The sequence below is a fragment of the Salvelinus fontinalis genome, chromosome 16 (assembly GCF_029448725.1).
Source record: "Salvelinus fontinalis isolate EN_2023a chromosome 16, ASM2944872v1, whole genome shotgun sequence".
NCBI classification, from domain to species: Eukaryota; Metazoa; Chordata; class Actinopteri; order Salmoniformes; family Salmonidae; genus Salvelinus; species Salvelinus fontinalis.
In genome coordinates, this window is record NC_074680.1 from 46,237,622 (window position 1) to 46,260,403 (window position 22,782).

A 22,782-nucleotide genomic window follows, 5' to 3' on the forward strand; every position below is an offset into this window, starting at 1 on the left:
TGACTACCAATGTCTTTGCAATTGTTACAAAGTCATTTTCCTCCTGGTAACAATTGTGTACATTTTGACCGCTCCCGTAGGTGAAGGTTTAGCTAAAATGTATATATACTTTTTACGTTAATGTCCCTTCTAGCCATGACCCTGTTTTCTGGAGGGTGGTAAGTCCACCACCTAGCTCATGTTTTATACATATCAAATTGATTAGCTAGAGAGCTAACAATTAATGTATAGCGGAGTTCTCTCTTTTAAAAACGTCCATCAGCAGTTGCGACATCCCCGCCCGTGTCTGTAAAAAGATGAGGAGAAATGTAACCGCTCAAAATTATAGCTATGGATGCAAGTAGTGACCATCCTCAATATCAAAATTATAGTTTTTACCATGTTTAAATATTGGCGTAAACAACTTTTATATTTTGATTTCTGATGAGGTAGGACAATTTAACTAAAGTTCATGAAGCATGTATAAGTTATATTCGAGGATCAATGATTTATAAATCCAATGCCTAGCAACCGAAAGGTTGTTCGAATCTCGTCACGGACAACTTTAGCATTGTAGCTAACCCGTACTCTGTCACCTAGCGTAGCTAACGTTATCCACAACAAATACATTTTAATTCGTAGCATATACTAAATGGAGGTAGATGGTGATTTAGTTTACATTATCTATGTGCAGCAGAGAGCGTTAAGTCATACTGATGTAGGATCTTAATTTGCTCACCCAGTTGCGGGAAAATGTCAAACTTGTGGCGTATTTTAGGTTTAAAAAATAAAATAAAACACTTCTGAAGTTAGTAGAATTCCACACCCCACACAAAATGTCGTAGTATATCACTCAGATTTAAATAGTTTCTACCCAGCAGCACGTGTGAGTTTCAACAGCCCTAGCTACCTCACTGGAAAATCAAACCAATCTGGTACAGAGTATAGTAGGGGTAGGTTTATTTGGATTCATAATTCAAGTTGTCATTCACTAGGTGAAATGAGCTACCGGTACTCTAGTATAAATACATTGAAGTTAAAGCCCCCCCCCCCCCCAAAAAAAAATATGGATGTAAAACACACAAGCCAACCTCTGATTTTACAGGGTGGGAAAACTGGTAAATACAGAAAAGACTTATATAACATTCTTTTTATAGAGTAATCCCACAATCTGTAAGTACTTGGAGGAAAATAAAACATCACTGCTCCAGCAACATCCGTGTCAGGTTGTAATGTAATTGGAGTGAAACATTCAAGGTGGAGGGGGAAGAACTAAATTAAAATTATGGAATTGGTTTTTCTTTGAGCTCATAACAGGTTCAAATGGTTACAGATATTCCTCGTAAGGAACTTTTCATGAAATCACTTCTTGGGATTTCTATAGCTTCACGCAGCATCTACTGACAAGAGGGGGGGGGGGGGGGGGGGGGGGAACACCTGTTAAAGCAAGGATGTATGACAAGGGCTATAAAAGTAGAATGAGACGACCAGAAAGCATGGCAAACCTAAAACAACCATACTAATGGCCCTCGTCTATGCAACACGTTTTCCATCCGATGATGAAGACTACTCGACCCTTTATACCCATTTAGGTGAGTTCAAGTTTTAAATGTGTCTGGGCAAGAAAACTATTTTATTATGATAAACCCCCCCCATTGCATACCTTAAATACATTTTAAAAGCTTGGCATCTAATTCAAATCCACATTTCCTAATAGTCAATTAAGTGTTAGATTCAGAGCAGCCTGCTTACTATTAACTGACAATGCACATTTGTTCAGTCAAAAGTAGGGATTATTAAATAAAAATGTTAAAAGCATGAAATAATGGAAACAAACGATTCTGAGGTCAGTCATTCTTCCTCTCAAAAAGCATTGTGTTGACTGTTGAACGAGAGGACAGCTGCGACTGAAACCGACAATATTCATTTAAGGAAGAAAAAAAAGGGGGAGAAATGTTTTTGTATAGTAATGGCACACTGCGTTGGTGTTGAGTCAATCCAGCCTCTTGAAAACGGCAGCCATCTTGAATGGTCGGTCTTCGCAGCAGATCCCACTTCAGCTTCTCCTGCGGCCACTAAAACCAGTTTTATCTCCGACATGCAGATCTTTCCCCTCTAAGAGCTCACCAACACATAGATCATCCTGTAAGAAAAATAAATAAATTGTTTAGGGGGAAACTCGTCATTGAAACTAACTGTAACATTCATTAAGACACTTCAGTTAAACTGAGGACATGAGCCCAAAACAAAACTCAGCCTTTAAGGCAGATCAGTTAATACTACATACCCGTAGAGATAACATACCCGTAGAGACAGAAGGAGATGAGGTAGAGAACATACCCGTAGAGACAGAAGGAGAGGAGGTAGAGAACATACCCGTAGAGACAGGAGAGAGAACATACCCGTAGACAGGAGAGGAAGTAGAGAACATACCCGTAGAGACAGGAGAGAGAACATACCCGTAGAGACAGGAGAGGAAGTAGAGAACATACCCGTAGAGACAGAAGAGATAACATACCCGTAGAGACAGGAGAGGAGGTAGAGAACATACCCGTAGAGACAGGAGAGGAGGTAGAGAACATACCCGTAGAGACAACATACCCGTAGAGACAGGAGAGGTAGAGAACATACCCGTAGAGACAGGAGAGAGAACATACCCGTAGAGACAGAAGGAGAGGAAGTAGAGAACATACCCGTAGAGACAGAAGAGATAACATACCCGTAGAGACAGAAGGAGAGGAAGTACAGATAACATACCCGTAGAGACAGAAGGAGCGGAGGTAGAGAACATACCCATAGAGACAGAAGGAGATGAGGTAGAGAGAGACCGGAGAGGAAGTACAGATAACATACCCGTAGAGACAGAAGGAGAGATAACATACCCGTAGAGATAGTAGAAGAAGGAGAGGAGGTAGAAGGCCAGTTTGCACCAGCCCTCCTTTTGACAGTAGGCCAAGACGTCAGCGTTCATGATCGTAGTTGGATCATAGAGGCCTGGACCACTCATCACCGGCCTGCTCGTATACCTGCAGAGAAACATGACGCATGGAAGTCAGCACACATGTTGCTGCATTTCAACAAATGATTAACCAGGAAACGTGTTGGTTCATACCAGTGGGACTATTTAAAAAAAGGTCCACAGGGTTTGAATCTGTTAAAAGTAAAGAGTATGTCCCTGCAGAGAAACACATTTAGGCCTATTTATAGAAACGCATTAAACAGATAGGCTTACTTATAGAAACATGACACATTTAGGTTAAGTCCATTACATTGGTTTCCGCAGAATTTCAAGTGGCGCATTTCCAAGAGAAATTAAATCTGTCATCCAGGCTGAGATTCACTAAATGGTTTTAACAACTCATGAACCATGAAAATTGCCATTGGAAGGTGAATGTCGCAGCAGAAATATATATATATTATGGTTAGAATGTTTTCAAAGAAAGTGTGTTACTGTTTTCACTGGGGGGGGGGGCAAAACAAAAAAATAGCATGTGTACATTGCTTAAAGTGACACATCAAACCCCTTGAACGTACCTCCAGACGTGGTAGGCCAGCAGCGGCATGTTGAGGCCGAGGGTGAGCCACTCTGCAGCACACAGGAACATCACGCAGAAGAACACATGGATGAGATACTCCGGGAGTACCAGCTGGGAGGAACATGTAAACAACACAGTATCCTTACACTGAGGTAGTCATAGCAACATGAGATACTCCGGGAGTACCAGCTGGGAGGAACATGTAAACAACACAGTATCCTTACACTGAGGTAGTCATAGCAACAATAAAATACACTGACATGTACTCACTGCTATGCCAGAAAACAGATACAGTAGAAATTAGAGACAGACTGTAAATGTGTACAAGTCTTGCATATTGCGTTGGCCATAGAATGATTGTTGCCTTTGTACAACAAATGTTCAAGTACAGAGGACACCATGAGCATGAATTAAATAGATATTTGGACTAACAGAACAATTTAGGCCTAAACTGTTTAGATATGCGTTTTAAGCCCTTGATACCGTTCGAGACAGTAGCTTCTGCAGCTGTGCGTCCTATTCCATAAATAGTGCACTACGTTTGACCAGGACCCGTAGGGCTCTGATGTAAAGTAGTGCACTACTTTTGACCAGGGCCCTGATGTAAAGAAGTGCACTTTTTAAGGAACATTCTGTCTGATTCCATCTTTCCCCACAGGTCAGGGACAGAGCTACTGTGACGTCATCTGGTGTAGGCTCAGGCATAAAAAAAAGACATGCATCCAAATGAAGGAGAGGTTGTGGAGAGGTGGGGTGACGACCCACCAAAGCCCACAGATGGAGAGGGGCGGTGTTCCCAGCACTGCTACATTGAAACATGTGATAGTAGATGTCATGTTACACTAGATGTATGTCTACGTCTCAAATGGAACCCTATTTCTTATGAGCCCTGACAAGCACATAGTAGAATAGTTTATCTAGTCGGCTTGTTGTTCTGTGTTCTATGTGAGATAAATATCCCACTCGAATTAACAGAATCTAATATAGGCTGCAAAAATAAACAACATTTATTTAGTAGGCTACTCAAACCTTTGCCAGCTGCACATGTTTACCATTTATATGGCCTGTGTATGTCTAATGAACGAAAGCCTGCATAAAGGAGGCCGCACAGCGGTCTAAGGCAGTGCATCTCAGAGCGAGAGGCGTCACTACAGACACCCTGGTTCGAATCCAGGCTGTATCACAACCGGCCATGATTGGGATAGGGCAGCGCACAATTGGCCCCAGCGTCTTCCGGGTTTGGCCGGTGAAGGCCGTCATTGTAAATAAAGAATTTGTTCTTAACTGACTTGCCTGGTTAAATAATAAATAATTTAATAGGCTTATTAACAATTATTGAAAACAAATCGGCCTACATGCTTGCACTTTGTGCAGGCTGCGTAACCCATCTACCGCGTTGTTGTCCTCGCGCAGCACCCGTTTCCACGGTGACGACGTAACTTAATTCCCTTATCAGAAAGGTTTTTATTTCTCCGGTTAGGCCTACGTTAGATAGCCATTTTAGCATAAACTAGACTAAGGAAAGTAAACTTGGCAACGTGTCGTATTCTAACATGGAGAGAGATTACATAAACGCTGCGCGTCGCAGAACACAAGAGACAATTCCCTACTACACACTATGCTGCTAGCCTTGTCTGCCTCGTCGCTCACAGAATGGAATTCGCAACAAGCTCCAGTGTTGTTAAAAAGTGTATTTTTTTTTCTAATTTGTATTTATTTAAAATGTTTCCGACCTGCAATATAATTGTTGTGACCCACGAGCCAACACCCACACGTCGAAAGTGTTTTCATTCCACCCGCCAGCTGATTTGGTTTCCAGCTCACCTTGCTACTAACGATCAAACCAACAGACAGGCGACCCCATATTTCAGCCCGTTTATAGCAGTTGGGCTACAGGTGATAATGCTTATTGCTAATAGCATACCTGATCACTTATTTAAATAAAAGGTTAACTAGGCAAGTCAATAATATGGACCATGCATAGGCTAAATAGATGGTCCAATATGTTAAAACAATTTATCAATATGTTATTGGGCTCATTTCTGGAGGTGGAAATTATATTTTAGATGGCATCAGTATAATTTTATTTTCATTTATTTTAAGAGTAGAATGTCCTCTAAAGTCACCAGAACTGAGCTTCTCAGTCCTCCTACATGAACATGATCCAGGGGGGACCCTGGACCCCCCCAAAACATGGGGATCCACAACCCCCGCAACACATTTTTCAAGGCGGAAACACTATAGTGCACTATATAGTGAATAGGGAGCTATTTTGGACACATTCTATATAAATGTCCATAGCAGAGAACTGAGTGAACATTGACCGAAACCATTTAGGGCAAAATTGCCAAACCCGAGGTTAAACCGTAATGTAAAAAAAAAAACTGCAAGTGTGCTAACGTCCACCTTGAACAGAAATACAAAAGTACGAGTGCTTCTCATATGCCACCATACTACCTATATATTAGTGCCCTACATTTGACCAGGGCCCATATGCCACCATACTACCTATATATTAGTGCCCTACATTTGACCAGGGCCCATATGCCACCATACTACCTATATATTAGTGCCCTACATTTGACCAGGGCCCATATGCCACCATACTACCTATATATTAGTGCCCTACATTTGACCAGGGCCCATATGCCACCATACTACCTATATATTAGTGCCCTACATTTGATCAGGGCCCATATGCCACCATACTACCTATATATTAGTGCCATACATTTGTCCAAGGCCCATATGGCTCTGGTCTAAATTGCCCTGGACAAAAAGGTAGTACCCTATATAGTGAACCGGTTGCCATTTGGGAGGTGTACTACGCCTAGATGAATCATTTGGTTTTATGTAAGGTAACTCCTCCTAATGTCTTTACTATCCAATCAGTGACCTCCTAATGTATTGACTATCCAATCAGTGACCTCCTAATGTCTTGACTATCCAATCAGTGACCTCCTAATGTCTTGACTATCCAATCAGTGACCTCCTAATGTCTTGACTATCCAATCAGTGACCTCCTAATGTCTTGACTATCCAATCAGTGACCTCCTAATGTCTTGACTATCCAATCAGTGACCTCCTAATGTATTGACTATCCAATCAGTGACCTAATGTCTTGACTATCCAACCAGTGACCTAATGTATTGACTATCCAACCAGTGACCTAATGTATTGACTATCCAACCAGTGACCTCCTAATGTCTTGACTATCCAATCTGTAACCTCCTAATGCCTTGACTATCCAATCAGTGACCTAATGTATTGACTATCCAATCAGTGACCTAATGTATTGACTATCCAATCAGTGACCTAATGTATTGACTATCCAATCAGTGACCTAATGTATTGACTATCCAATCAGTGACCTAATGTATTGACTATCCAATCAGTGACCTAATGTATTGACTATCCAATCAGTGACCTCCTAATGTCTTTACTATCCAATCAGTGACCTCCTAATGTCTTTACTATCCAATCAGTGACCTCCTAATGTCTTTACTATCCAATCAGTGACCTCCTAATGTCTTTACTATCCAATCAGTGACCTCCTAATGTCTTTACTATCCAATCAGTGACCTCCTAATGTCTTCACTATCCAATCAGTGATCTCAAAAAATAAAAAAGGCTGAGCTTCAGGGTGTTAAGATTCTCCGTTCCCGAACGACAGATGTGAATATAAAAAGGTTGAGCCAAAAATCACATCTACTGTCGTGTTCGCAAACGACCCTTAAAAAAACAAGTCTAGAAAGCAATTTGAGAAAAAAAATACTCAACATTTTGAAGCATTACATTATTTTGTTACTGATTCTTCCCCAGCTGCTCTTTTGTATTGGCTGCCTTAAGTCATAGAGAAGGCAGTAGGGTTGTCGTACGACACTACAGCTGAATAGTCCAGGCGAGGGTAACACAAAGCACGGATTAACCCGTCCTGAGAACCACAGTTAATGTGTTGTTTAATCCCATACACTCCTGGTTTAAAGAGCCTCCTGTCTGTCCTCACAAAATCCCACAATCAACTGTAGGACATCTGTCAGTGTGACTAGAATACTTTAAATATTATAGGCACCCTAGCACCCTAAATGTAGGCTAACCCCTACTTCAAAAACATTGACTTAATAAAATAATCTCCTTGGGAAAAGACGGTATTATATAATAGTAAATCCTGGTTATAACGGGTCATTTTATAGTAGGGATATTACAAAGGTACTCTTTTTTTTTTTGGTAACCTTTATTTAAACTAGGCAAGTCCGTCAAGAACACATTTTTATTTACAATAACGGCCTACCGGCGAACACTGCCTTGTTCAGGGGCAGAACGACAGATTTATTTTTTTACTTTGTCAGGTCGGGGATTCGATCGAGCAACCTTTCGGTTCCTGGCCCAACGCTCTAACCACTAGGCTACTTGCCGCATCTTATCCAAACACTACATGCAAACAGAAGTTGGCTGTCATGCTCTGAGCATTTGCAAGTCTTTTCAGTTAACCTCTGTATATGTAGCACTACGGTCATCAATAACAACATTGGTACCTACGTCCATGTGTCTCTGCACGTCCCAATGCTTTTGATGAACCCTCTTCCTGTGTAATATAACTAAACCTCCTACTGACCAAGACCGCCCCAAATGGGACCCTATTCCCTATATAGTGCACTACTTTAGACCAGAGCTCTATGGCACCCTATTCCCTATATAGTGCACTACTTTAGACCAGAGCTCTATGGCACCCTATTCCCTATATAGTGCACTACTTTTGACCAGAGCTCATAGGGATCCAACCTTAATGTTTAGAATAAAAGTGTCCCCAAATACATTTCAGCCCAACTTGAAAAGAGGTTTCTCTTAAAATGGTTTAATCTTCACCCACTTTCATTACACTTTGATGTTTAAAAAAAAAAAAATTGTATGAAAAAGCCCTTACATCAGCTGATGTCTCGAAGTGCTGTACAGAAACCCAGCCTAAAACCCCAAACAGCAAGCAATGCAGGTGTAGAAGCACGGTGGCTAGGAAAAACTCCCTAGAAAGGCCAAAACCTAGGAAGAAACCTAGAGAGGAACCAGGCTATGAGGGGTGGCCAGTCCTCTTCTGGCTGTGCCGGGTGGAGATTATAACAGTACATGGCCAAGATGAAAACAATGAAGTCAAGAGCCCTTTACATACATGGAAGTCTGGTAAAACGGGTTCAAACTCCCGTCTACCCTGTACTTTCCAATCGTTAAATATCTCATGGAGAAAATACACTGGGTGACACAGCAGGCACACACACACACATACACAGGAAGCAATGCAACGTAGTGACATTGAGACCTGTTGTACACATGACTGTTTTTTTCCCCCCACATTTACTTGACTTCCTCATTGGACTCAACTCTTGAGGATGTTAGGCTGACTGAGTCGAGGTCTAACGGTCTTAGACAAGACATCCTATGAACTGCATAGAGCCAAGGTCATTTCTAATACCAATGAGCACAGAAAGTTCAGGCTTGAATCAATAACCCTGCTGTAAATTAGTCCAACACTTCTTGAGATTTGTTGACTGAAAAAGACATTTGCAAAACACTCCCCCTGTGCAGAACGACAGACTGGAGACCGAAACGGCATTTTATATCAGAGATTGGTACAAACGTTCAATTCTTTTAGACCTTTTCAACTGTCTTTATGCCATTAAAAATGGTACATAAAAAAATGCAGATTACAAAAAACAAAGTGTTAAGAGTTTGACAACTGACAAGATCACTATAGATTAATAACAGTTAGGTTATAATCTGGCCTGACCGCAACCTCATCCGGCCTGACCGTAACCTCATCCGGCCAGACCGTAACCTCATCCGGCCAGACCGTAACCTCATCCGGCCAGACCGTAACCTCATCCGGCCAGACCGTAACCTCATCCGGCCAGACCGTAACCTCATCCGGCCAGACCGTAACCTCATCCGGCCAGACCGTAACCTCATCCGGCCAGACCGTAACCTCATCCGGCCAGACCGTAACCTCATCCGGCCAGACCGTAACCTCATCCGGCCAGACCGTAACCTCATCCGGCCAGACCGTAACCTCATCCGGCCAGACCGTAACCTCATCCGGCCAGACCGTAACCTCATCCGGCCAGACCGTAACCTCATCCGGCCAGACCGTAACCTCATCCGGCCAGACCGTAACCTCATCCGGCCAGACCGTAACCTCATCCGGCCAGACCGTAACCTCATCCGGCCTGACTGTAACCTCATCCGGCCTGACTGCACATATTATAGAAAGCAGATCAGTATACAGTCAAAGAAGTCCTGAGAAAGATGTTCCCTGCGACCATTAAGTCTCTACTTACCGGATTTAATGTGTTACATTGGTCTATCGGATTCTTGTAATCGGTCTTCAGTTCATCAAATGCAATGATCTGGAGAGAAAGAGAGAACATGTGTTAAGTAAATGACTTCCCCATTCATTGAACAGAAACAAAAGGCAATGGCCATAAGCAGTGAGGGGAAACATTAACAGCTGTTGTCTTTCATAGAGAACACATATCCTCCTATTTATTTTTTTCAATGCCCTCCGGGTACAACTCGCCTACAACAATGGCTGGTACGACAAACCATAACACGCTGACCACACCACTTACGTTGCGTGCGTGCGCGAGCGTTGCAAAATAAATTTAAACACACGTTATTCAATTATTGCACACACACTGCTCACCAACGACCGTCTGCGCTGCCAAGCGCTAAAATAGAAGTCAGTTCTATTTGTGACGTTGAACGAGGTGCAAGTCCTGCCTCTCCCATCTCATTGGTTTATAGCAGCATATACCCATGTGGGTGATTGACAGACAAACTGAGTTTGGTCGGTCGACATGGTAACTATGAGATGCCAATCGCCATATAAAGTCCAAAGAAGAAAAAGCCTGGAAGGAGGAGAGATGACTAGAAACGAGTCGGTTGACCGTTTTGTGTGTGGATTAATTGTAGGAGTATAAACGTTGAGTTGTTACATATCCCAGGACAAATTAGCTAGCAACCGCAAGCTAGCTAGCTTAAATTGCCATAAATGTTTAATGCTTTTCGACCTGTCCCCAAATTAATATAATTGGTTCAGAGTTTGTTTTGATATTTTCCTGATAACATTTGGTGTGGGAGGGACAAAATCAATTTGCGCACACGTGTGGACAGTTTGGGTACAGTGTTAGGGCCAGCAACATTATGTGAGTCTGGGGATTAGAAAATGAAATCCCAACACAGTAAGTCTTTAGCTAATGGGACGATTCAAAGGGATCGAAAATATCTAGGTAGAATTGAAAGGTTAGAATATAGATGACTGGGACAAAAAAAAGGTAACATGACCGAGAATTTCCATCACCTAACAACGAGGCCCCGGTTAATTACTGCATAAGCTAGCTAGTTTAGCTTGCTAGTTAACTACCGTGTTCACCCGTTTGAAATGTATGAAGCTAATGTTAACTACACTGAACAAAAATATAAACTCAAAGTGTTGGTCCCATGTTTCATGAGCTGAAATAAAATATCCCAGAAATGTTCCATACGCACAAAAAACTTAATTCTCTCATTTTGTGCACAAATGTGTTTACATCCCTGTTAGTGTAACAGTATAACTTTAGTACGTCCCCTCGCCCCGACACGGGCACGAACCAGGGACCCTCTACACACATCAACAACGGTCGCCCACGAAGCATCGTTACCCATCGCTCCACAAAGGCCACGGCCCTTGCAGTGCAAGGGGCAACACTACTTCTAGGTTTCAGAGCAAGTGACGTAACTGATTGAAACGCTACTAGCGCGTACCCGCTAACTAGCAAGCCATTTCACATCCGTTACACTAGTGATCATTTCTCCTTTACCAAGATAACCCATCCACCTGACAGGTGTGGCATATCAAGAAGCTGATTAAACAGCATGATCATTACACAGGTGGACCTTGTGTTGGGGACAATAAAAAGGCACCTAAAATGTGGAGTTTTGTCACATCAATGACAAAGATGTCTCAAGTTGAGGGAGCGTGCAACTGGCATGCTGACTGCAGGAATGTCCACCAGAATTTCTCTACCATAAGACAACTCCATCGTTTTAGAGAATTTGTCAGTATGTCCAATCTTCATCAAAACAGCAGACCACGTGTAACCACGCCAACCCAGGACCTCCACATCCGGGTTCGTCTGACAAGCCATCCGGACAGCTGATGAAACTGAGGAGTATTTCTGTCTAATAAAGCCCTTTTGTGGGGAAAAACTAATTCCGATTGGCTGGGCGTATGGCTGCGATTAGGGCCCAATGATGGATTTATTTCAATAGAGATTTCCTTATATGAACTGTAACTCATTAAAATCGTTAATTGTTGCGTTTATATTTTTGTTCAGTATAGTTGACTACCTAGCTAGTATAAACTGATAGCGTTACCATTTAGCTTGCTCTGGTAACGTTAACGGATGTCGATCTAATTTGCTAGCTGGCTGACGTTTATATAAGGAGTTTAACAAAATGTTAGTTTAGAAAGGTAGGACAGACATTTTTGATAGCGAATGAAAACAATGATTCGGTCTTTTCGGTCAAACAGCACGGATGGGTGCCATTCATTCTTGGTTAGTTTAACGGATGACAAGCCTCTTCGCAACTGGTTCATTGCAAAACGTTGGTTATCTATATTGCCTAGCTAGATCATTATAGTTCAAGTCATACTGTTTGATTATGATACCAATATAGCTACTTACATGCCAAATAGCGAAGAAAATGAGAGCGGCCGTAAGCAATAACGCAAGCATGTAACAAAAGGCCGCGAATGTGAACGCCATTTTTGTGTTGCTTGTTGGCTGATTTCTAGCCACAGAGATCTGTCACCCGTTGCCTTCTAGAGTGAAGCAAGAAACTACAGAACGCAGACAGGGAAAGGGATGCTGCGTTCAAAACACCTGGGAACTCGGGCATCTCTGACTTCAGTGCTTCCAAGACAACTGGGTAGTCGGGAAGAAACGAGCTCCAACGGGGGAGGGGATATTTCTTGAACTGTCATCCAACTCGGAATTCCAAGTTTATAAATTCGGGCATCTTTCTAGAGCTCCGACCTGATGATCACAGACTTCATGATTTTACTTCGTTTTTTTTCTTCAAATTCGCAGTTCTTCTTGGATGAGGTTTAACGGCGGTTTGGCATCCAAGAAATGTTGCATTACCGCCACCTACTAGACTGGAGTACAACTCCCTTGTACTTCACTTTTTTTTTTAATAAAAAAAACTACCATCTAACACAGGGGTGGACAATTCCAGTCGTCGAAGACCTGATTGGTGTCACAGTCTAACACAACACTCACACTTTTATAAATAATAATAAATAAAATAATACAAAATAACACCACCCTACTCAAATCAAATTTATTTATATAGCCCTTCGTACATCAGCTGATATCTCAAAGTGCTGTACAGAAACCCAGCCTAAAACCCCAAACAGCAAGCAATACAGGTGTAGAAGCACCTGCACTATTTAAATATATTTAATCCTACTTCAGACCAACAACCTGAAAGGATGGGACACCACCACTTAACACACCCTGTAACTCTACTGATGTCAAGTCTCACACACCCAAATACCTCTCTGTAGCTGCCACCACAACCTCTGATTCAGAGGGGTTAAATGCAGAAGACTCATTTCAGTTGAATACATTCAGTTGGACAACTGACTAGGTATCCCCCTTTCCCAACCTCCATTTTCTGCGACTTATGTTCCATCGCTGCAGTACAGTTGATAACCATTGCTATAAATGCTATAAATCCAATCTTACTGAAACATATCACTTGTTGGTTTATCCCTCTGTACTGGTACAGATCTACTAATCACACCAGTCCTCTCAGGATCCCTCCCTCTGTTCCTGTACAGATCTACTAGTCACACCACTCCTCTCAGGATCCCTACCTCTGTTCTGGTACAGATCTACTAGTCACACCAGTCCTCTCAGGATCCCTCCCTCTGTACTGGTACAGATCTACTAGTCACACCAGTCCTCTCAGGATCCCTCCCTCTGTACTGGTACAGATCTACTAGTCACACCACTCCTCTCAGGATCCCTCCACCTTGACCCATCTTCCTCTACTTTCTTCACTGCCTCAGCATATGACAACTTCTTCACTACTGTAACCCTGGAAACCTCAACCTGCCTCTCTCACACGGGACATTTCTGATCCCCAGCCCCATGGGCACCCCTACAATTAACACAGACCACTACTTTCCCCAATGCTACACATTCCTTTGTCTCATGCACTTCTGCACACTTCTCACACCTAGGAACCTCCCAGCTACACACTGCTGCCACATGCCCATAAACTTCACACCTGTAACAACGTAATGTATTCGGCACAAAAGCTCGTACAGGATTGCTTATATATCCTAACATCACTTTGTTGGGCAAAGACAACATCAAAACTCAAAAGAACAGACAATGACTGTTTCCCTCTGACCAGCAGAAACACAAACAATTATCACAAGACCACTTCTGGTTACCGTCACTGATTCCACAGCAACCAACTTTGTTTTCACCCACCCGGAAACCACAAATGGATCAGCCAAAAGGCAAGGGTCCACTTTTTCCAAAAACGTCACTCCTACTGTCACGGACTCATCTTTAACCTGACCCTCGGTGCCAGCCTCAGGCTCTGAGAACTTCACCACACCGACCACCTCCGATACTTTGACCTCATTCACTTCCATTTCTCCTCCTGTCTTCCTCTGCTAACACTTTCTACCATTCTTTAACAAACCATCTCCCCTTTTCCACAATTTTTAACCGACTCAAGCTCAACCTCTTCCTCCTCCTCCTCCTCTCTCTTAGACCTCCTCTTCCTCCCTCTCTCTCTCAGACCTCTTCCTCCCTCTCTCTCTCTCTCTTAGACCTCCTCTTCCTCCCTCTCTCTTAGACCTCCTCTTCCTCCCTCTCTCTTAGACCTCCTCTTCCTCTCTCAGACCTCTTCCTCCCTCTCTCTCTTAGACCTCATCTTCCTCCCTCTCTCTCTTAGACCTCATCTTCCTCTCTCTCTCTCTTAGACCTCCTCTTCCTCTCTCTCTCTTAGACCTCCTCTTCCTCTCTCTCTCTCTTAGACCTCCTCTTCCTCCCTCTTAGATCTCCTCTTCCTCCCTCTCTCTCTCAGACCTCCTCTTCCTCCCTCTCTCTCTCAGACCTCCTCTTCCTCTCTCGCTCTCTTAGACCTCCTCTTCCTCCCTCTCTCTTAGATCTCCTCTTCCTCCCTCTCTCTCAGACCTCCTCTTCCTCCCTCTCTCTCTTAGACCTCCTCTTCCTCTCTCTCTCTTAGACCTCCTCTTCCTCCCTCTCTCAGACCTCCTCTTCCTCCCTCTCTCTCTCAGACCTCCTCTTCCTCCCTCTCTCTTAGATCTCCTCTTCCTCCCTCTCTCTCAGACCTCCTCTTCCTCCCTCTCTCTCTTAGACCTCCTCTTCCTCTCTCGCTCTCTTAGACCTCCTCTTCCTCCCTCTCTCTTAGATCTCCTCTGCCTCTCTCTCTCAGACCTCCTCTTCCTCCCTCTCTCTTAGATCTCCTCTTCCTCCCTCTCTCTCAGACCTCCTCTTCCTCCCTCTCTCTCTTAGACCTCCTCTTCCTCTCCCTCTCTCAGACCTCCTCTTCCTCCCTCTCTCTCTTAGACCTCATCTTCCTCCCTCTCTCTCAGACCTCCTCTTCCTCCCTCTCTCTCTCAGACCTCCTCTTCCTCCCTCTCTCAGACCTCCTCTTCCTCCCTCTCTCAGACCTCCTCTTCCTCCCTCTCTCGCTCTCTTAGACCTCCTCTTCCTCCCTCTCTCTTAGACCTCCTCTTCCTCCCTCTCTCTCTCTCCCTTAAACCTCCTCTGCCTCTCTTTTTCCCTCCATTCCTCCTCCGCATTCCAAGTATACGTCTCCTTATGATAATACTGCACTTCTCCTGACATACATCTTGTTCTTGCCTTCTCAAGGGATGCCATTTAACCGGCTGTCACAACCTCCGTACGATCAGCACGAACCCCTCGGGATGTAGCGCTCAACAGTTCATCCCACTTATAAAACAGCTGCTTCGTCTTGATGTCCTTCTTTATCGAAAGCTACCGCCAACGCTTTTCCATTTCAAACAAGCGCGCTCTTCCAACCACCATAAACCGTCTCGCTTCACCGCAGCCCGAGAACAAACTCAGCCCAAGTTCCCAGTTGTCCTGAAAGCCCCAACTAAAAGAGATTCCTTGAGACGGCCCAACTCTGATGACACCCCATTGAAGTTGAAATGTAAAATGGGGCCTCCCGGGTGGCGCAGTGGTCTAGGGCACTGCATCGCAGTGCTAACTGCGCCACCAGAGTCTCTGGGTTCGCCCCCAGGCTCTGTCACAGCCGGCCGCGACCGGGAGGTCCGTTAGCGTCGTCTGGGTTAGGGAGGGTTTGGCCGGTAGGGATTTCCTTGTCTCATCGAGCTCCAGCGACTCCTGTGGCGGGCTGGGCACAGTGCGCGCTAACCAAGGGGGCCAGGTGCACGGTGTTTCCTCCGACACATTGGTGCAGCTGGCTTCCGGGTTGGAGGCGCGCTGTGTTAAAGAAGCAGTGCGGCTTGGTTGGGTTGTGCCTTGGAGGACGCATGGCTTTCGACCTTCGTCTCTCCCGAGCCCGTACGGGAGTTGTAGCAATGAGACAAGATAGTAATTACTAGCGATGGATACCACGAAAATTCGGGAGAAAAGGGGCTAAAATAATTTTTAAAAAGAAATTTTAAAAAAAGAAATGTAAAATGGGTTAAGGGTAGGGGTTAATGCAGGGTTCAAAACAACTGAGAACTCTGAAAAAAGAACTGGGGAAAAATCAATTTGAACAGTCATCCAACTCGGAATTAGAACTCAGGAAATCAGGCCTCTTTCTAGATTTAAACTCGTATTTTTCCGAGTTTCCAGTTGTTTTGAATGCAGCATAAGACAAAGATTATTAGTGTTTTCAAGACAACTGGGAACGAGGTCAAATCATGACGTCAGTGATCTTCAGGTCGAAAAGTCGGAGCGCTACAAAGAGGCCCGAGTTCCCGAGTTAGAATTCCGAGTTGGATGACCATTGAAACCAGTTTTTCCAAGTCAGAACTACCCCCCCCCCCCCCCCCAAGTTTTTATGCTGCATTCAAAACAACTGGGATCTCGGAAATCTCAGGCTAAAGTGTCTTCAAAACAACACACTTTTGTCCAGATAATTATCGTTGTGTTCCACCCAGAGAGAATAAGCCGTTTCTTGATGTGAGTGTTCCCGGATATCAGGACACATCTATTGATAGCTGTCGTTGATCAGTTCCGGTGTTATGAGACTGATGTTTTCTTGACACAGATGATTTGTTTACATAACAGGTTAGTATAATTAACGTGGCAGGTTAGTATAATTAACGTGGCAGGTTAGAATAACTAACGTGGCAGGTTAGAATAACTAACGTGGCAGGTTAGTATAATTAACGTGGCAGGTTAGTATAATTAACGTGGCAGGTTAGTATAATTAACGTGGCAGGTTAGAATAATTAACGTGGCAGGTTAGAATAACTAACGTGGCAGGTTAGAATAACTAACGTGGCAGGTTAGAATAATTAACGTGGCAGGTTAGTATAATTAACGTGGCAGGTTAGAATAATTAACGTGGCAGGTTAGAATAATTAACGTGGCAGGTTAGAATAACTAACGTGGCAGGTTAGAATAATTAACGTGGCAGGTTAGAATAATTAACGTGGCAGGTTAGTATAACTAACGTGGCAGGTTAGTATAATTAACGTGGCAGGTTAGAATAATTAACGTGGCAGGTTAGAATAATTAACGTGGCAGGTTAGTATAATTAACGTGGCAGGTTAGTATAACTAACGTGGCAGGTTAGTATAATTAACGTGGCAGGTTAGTATAACTAACGTGGCAGGTTAGTATAACTAACGTAGCAGGTTAGTCTAATTAACGTGGCAGGTTAGAATAACTAACGTGGCAGGTTAGAATAACTAACGTGGCAGGTTAGTATAATTAACGTGGCAGGTTAGAATAACTAACGTGGCAGGTTAGTATAATTAACGTGGCAGGTTAGAATTATTAACGTGGCAGGTTAGAATAACTAACGTGGCAGGTTAGAATAATTAACGTGGCAGGTTAGAATAACTAACGTGGCAGGTTAGTATAATTAACGTGGCAGGTTAGTATAATTAACGTGGCAGGTTAGTATAACTAACGTGGCAGGTTAGTATAATTAACGTGGCAGGTTAGTATAATTAACGTGGCAGGTTAGTATAATTAACGTGGCAGGTTAGTATAATTAACGTGGCAGGTTAGTATAACTAACGTGGCAGGTTAGTATAATTAACGTGGCAGGTTAGTATAATTAACGTGGCAGGTTAGTATAATTAACGTGGCAGGTTAGTCCAATTAATGTGGCAGGTTAGGTGAATTAGTGTGGCAGGTTAGGAGACTGAGGTTAAGGTTAGGAAAAGGGTTAGGCTCAGCTACAATGCTACAGTTGTCAACAACTGTCGTCCCCAACGCGAAAGAAACGGCCACGGACCACCACGGACCAACCACCCTCTGGAGAGCCCTGAGGTTGCGGGCGGTGCAGTTACTGTACCAGGCGGTGATACAGCCTGACAGGATGCTCTCAATTGTGCATCTGTAAACGTTTCTGAGGGTCTAATTGAACAGAGCAATACTTAATCATGCGGCATCAAAGCCAAAGGAACTACACAATATTAAGAAATGCTATAGATGGAAATAATGCAGTGTAAAAACCTAGCAAAAAACAATTATGCAACAACAAATTCAATCCGTTTTAGACAACTTCCTGGACAAAACATTCCACTGTAATAGTGAAGGTTAAAACTTCACAGTAGTGTCACGGATCCCCCCCGGTTCTGCTGCTCATCCCGTTCACCAGCTCCAGAGGTCTACGTCACCGGGCCTTCTAGGAGTCACGGAACTGGATTCATCACCACCGACCCCGGACTGTCTTGTCTCATTACGCACACCTGGGTTCCTGTTCTCCCTGATTAGTATGTGTATAATTCTGCCCTCTGTTCCCCATTGTCTTCGTTGATTATTGTTCCATATCTGTTGGTCTTGTGAGTACCTGTGCTCTGTGGTATCGGCTTTCTGGCTACGTTTACTGTACATTGTATTACGGTTTACATACCGTGTTACTTGTTATTACACCTCGCTCTTTTGTTTGGGTTATACAGTTGAAGTCGTAGGTTTACATACACATAGGTTGGAATCATTAAAACTAGTTTTTCAACCACTCCACACATTTCTTGTTAACAAGCTATAGTTTTGGCAAGTCGGTTAGGAGATCTACTTTGTGCATGACACAAATCATTTTTCCAACAATTGTTTACAGACAGATTATTTCACGTATAATGCACTGTATCACAATTCCAGTGGGTCAGAAGTTAACATACACTAAATTGACTGTGCCTTTCAACAGCTTGGAAAATTTCATAAAATAAAAGTCATGGCTTTAGAAGCTTCTGATAGGCTAATTGACATAATTTGAGTCAATTGGAGGTGTACCTGTGGTTGTATTTCAAGGCCTACTTTCAAAACTCAGTGCCTCTTCACTTGACATCATGGGAAAATCAAAAGAAATCAGCCAAGACCTCAGAAAAAAAATTGTATAACTCCACAAGTTTGGTTCATCCTTGGGAGCAATTTCTAAACGCCTGAAGGTACCACGTTCATCTGTACAAACAATAGTACGCAAGTATAAATACCATGGGACCATGCAGCCGTCATACCGCTCAGGAAGGACTCGCGTTCTGTCTCCTAGAGATGAATCTACTTTGGTGCAACTCAATCCCAGAACAACAGCAAAGGACCTTGTGAAGATGCTGGAGGAAACAGGTACAAAAGTATGTATATCCACAGTAAAACGAGTCCTATATTGACATAACCTGAAAGGCCGCTCAGCAAGGAAGAAGCCACTGCTTCAAAACCTCCATTAAAAAAAGCCAGACTACGGTTTGCAACTGCACATGGGGACAAAGATCGTACTTCTTGGAGAAATGTCCTCTGGTCTGATGAAACAAAAATAGAACTGTTTGGCCATAATGACCATCGTTATGTTTGGAGTAAAAAGGGGGAGGCTTGCAAGCAGAAGAACACCATCCCAACCGTGAAGCACGAGGGTGGCAGCATCATGTTGTGGGGGTGCTTTGCTGCAGGGCGGACTGGTGCACTTCACAAAATAGATGGCATCATGACGGAGGAAAATTATGTGGATATATTAAAGCAACATCTCAAGACATCAGTCAGGAAGTTAAAGCTTGGTCGCAAATGGGTCTTCCAAATGGACAATGACCCCAAGCATACTTCCAAAGTTGTGGCAAAATGGCTTAAGGACAACAAAATCAAGGTAGTGGCCATCAAAAAGCCCTGACTTCAAGCCTATAGAAAATGTTTGGGCAGAACTGAAAAACATGTGAGAGCAGGGAGGACTATAAACCTGATTCAGTTACACCAGCTCTGTCAGGAGGAATGGGCCAAAATTCACCCAACTTCTTGTGAGAAGATTGTGGAAGGCTACTTGAAACGTTTGACCCAAGTTAAACAATTTAAAGGCAATGCTACCAAATACTAATTGAGTGTATGTAAACTTCTGACCCACTGGGAATGTGATGAAAGAAATAAAAGCTGAAATAAATAATTATATTATTCTGACATTTCATATTCTTAAAATAAAGTGGTGATCCTAACTGACCTAAAACAGGGAATTTTTACAAGGATTAAATGTCAGGAATTGTGAAAAACTGAGTTTAAATGTATTTGGCTAAGGTGTATGTAAGCTTCAGAACAGTCTGCAGCACCCGGCCTCACCCTACTAGAATCTGAAGTCAAATGTCCACTATTTGCTGATGATCTGGTGCTTCTGTCCCCAACCAAGGAGGGCCTACAGCAGCACCTATATCTTCTGCACAGATTCTGTCAGACCTGGGCCCTGACAGTAAATCTCAGTAAGACAAAAATAACGGTGTTCCAAAAAAGGTTGAGTTGCCAGGACCATATTAGAGACACATATTTCCCTCAGATTACACAGACCCACAAAAAACAAATCCAATTTTAATAAACTCTATTGGGTGAAATACCACAGTGTGCGATCACAGCAGCAATATTTGTGACCTGTTGCCACAAAAGGGCAGCCAGTGACGAACAAACACCATTGTAAATACAACCCAGATTTATTTTAACTATTTGCACATCGTCACAAAACATGGGAAAATTATAGACATAATATGACATTTGAAATTTCTTTATCCTTTTGGAACTTTTGTGTAATGTTTACTGTTCATTTTTGATTGTTTATATCCCTTTTGTTTATCTATTTCCCTTGCTTTGGCAATGTTTGCCAATAAACACGTCATACTCATCGTCGACTTCTCTCAAAGCCCCGATTCTGGGGCACTTTACATACAGCTTTCTCCAGCACTTTGGATGACTTCAATCGATTCACCAAATCGGTTGTACATCATCTCAGAAAATGTAGGCTACTTCTACCAGATACGATGGGGAATTAAAAACAGTGGCCAAAATTTCCACACATCGATTTTGCTTATTTTTCCATTTATTTTGAAAAAAAAGTCCATTCTTAATTTCCACCGCCAACCGATTTAAGCGCCAAACTCCATCTCTGTTTCCGCCATCATGACCACCTGACCGAAAAATGCTCAGAACAGTATGTTGTTCTTCTTTTTCTTTAAATTCGTATTGGCGTATCGCAACCAACTGAAAGGTGCATATAACAGCAACTACTGTACTGAAGTGTGAGGCAGTCACTATTTCTCTAATCTAACCCTGTTCTGGAGTGGGAATTCATTACACTTTGTGACACCAAGGGGAAGGGAACAAGGATGGAGAAAAGGGAAGACAAATTTCCCTACTAACTAACCCTACACCCATTAAAACCTCAGCACTATACCAACTAACCCTACACCCATTAAAACCTCACCACTATACCAACTAACCCTGCACCCATTAAAACCTCACCACTATACCAACTAACCCTGCACCCATTAAAACCTCAGCACTATACCAACTAACCCTGCACCCATTAAAACCTCAGCACTATACCAACTAACCCTACACCCATTAAAACCTCACCACTATACCAACTAACCCTACACCCATTAAAACCACACCACTCTACCAACTAACCCTACAGCCATTAAAACCTCACTACTATACCAACTAACCCTACACCCATTAAAACCTCACCACTATACCAACTAACCCTACACCCATTAAAACCTCAGCACTATACCAACTAACCCTGCACCCATTAAAACCTCAGCACTATACCAACTAACCCTGCACCCATTAAAACCTCAGCACTATACCAACTAACCCTACACCCATTAAAACCTCACCACTATACCAACTAACCCTACACCCATTAAAGCCACACCACTATACCAACTAACCCTACACCCATTAAAACCTCAGCACTATACCAACTAACCCTGCACCCATTAAAACCTCAGCACTATACCAACTAACCCTGCACCCATTAAAACCTCAGCACTATACCAACTAACCCTACACCCATTAAAACCTCACCACTATACCAACTAACCCTACACCCATTAAAACCTCAGCACTATACCAACTAACCCTACACCCATTAAAACCTCAGCACTATACCAACTAACCCTACACCCATTAAAACCACACCACTCTACCAACTAACCCTACACCCATTAAAACCTCAGCACTATACCAACTAACCCTACACCCATTAAAACCTCACCACTATACCAACTAACCCTACACCCATTAACCTCACCACTATACCAACTAACCCTACACCCATTAAAACCACACCACTACCAACTAACCCTACACCCATTAAAACCTCTATACCAACTAACCCTGTACACATTAAAACCTCAGCACTATACCAACTAACCCTACAGCCATTAACCTCACCACTATACCAACTAACCCTACACCAATTAAAACCTCAGCACTATACCAACTAACCCTACACCCATTAAAACCTCCCCACTATACCAACTAACCCTACACCAATTAAAACCTCCCCACTATACCAACTAACCCTACACCCATTAAAACCTCAGCACTATACCAACTAACCCTACACCCATTAAAACCACACCACTCTACCAACTAACCCTACACCCATTAAAACCTCAGCACTATACCAACTAACCCTGCACCCATTAAAACCTCCCCACTATACCAACTAACCCTACACCCATTAAAACCTCAGCACTATACCAACTAACCCTGCACCCATTAAA

General features: G+C 43.1%; 1 protein-coding gene across 1 annotated transcript; it reads right to left on the reverse strand.

Moving 5' to 3' along the window:
- Nucleotides 1–1,394: 1,394 nt before the first annotated feature.
- Nucleotides 1,395–12,433, reverse strand: LOC129813254 (protein cornichon homolog 1-like). The gene is made up of 5 exons (XM_055865554.1): nt 12,230–12,433; nt 9,842–9,910; nt 3,514–3,626; nt 2,862–3,005; nt 1,395–2,122 (listed from the first exon to the last, which is right to left on the reverse strand). The coding sequence occupies exons 1-5, from the start codon at nt 12,308–12,310 to the stop codon at nt 2,095–2,097; spliced, it is 435 nt and encodes a 144-aa protein (XP_055721529.1). The 5' UTR covers nt 12,311–12,433; the 3' UTR covers nt 1,395–2,094.
- Between the last annotated feature and the right edge of the window lie 10,349 nt (nt 12,434–22,782).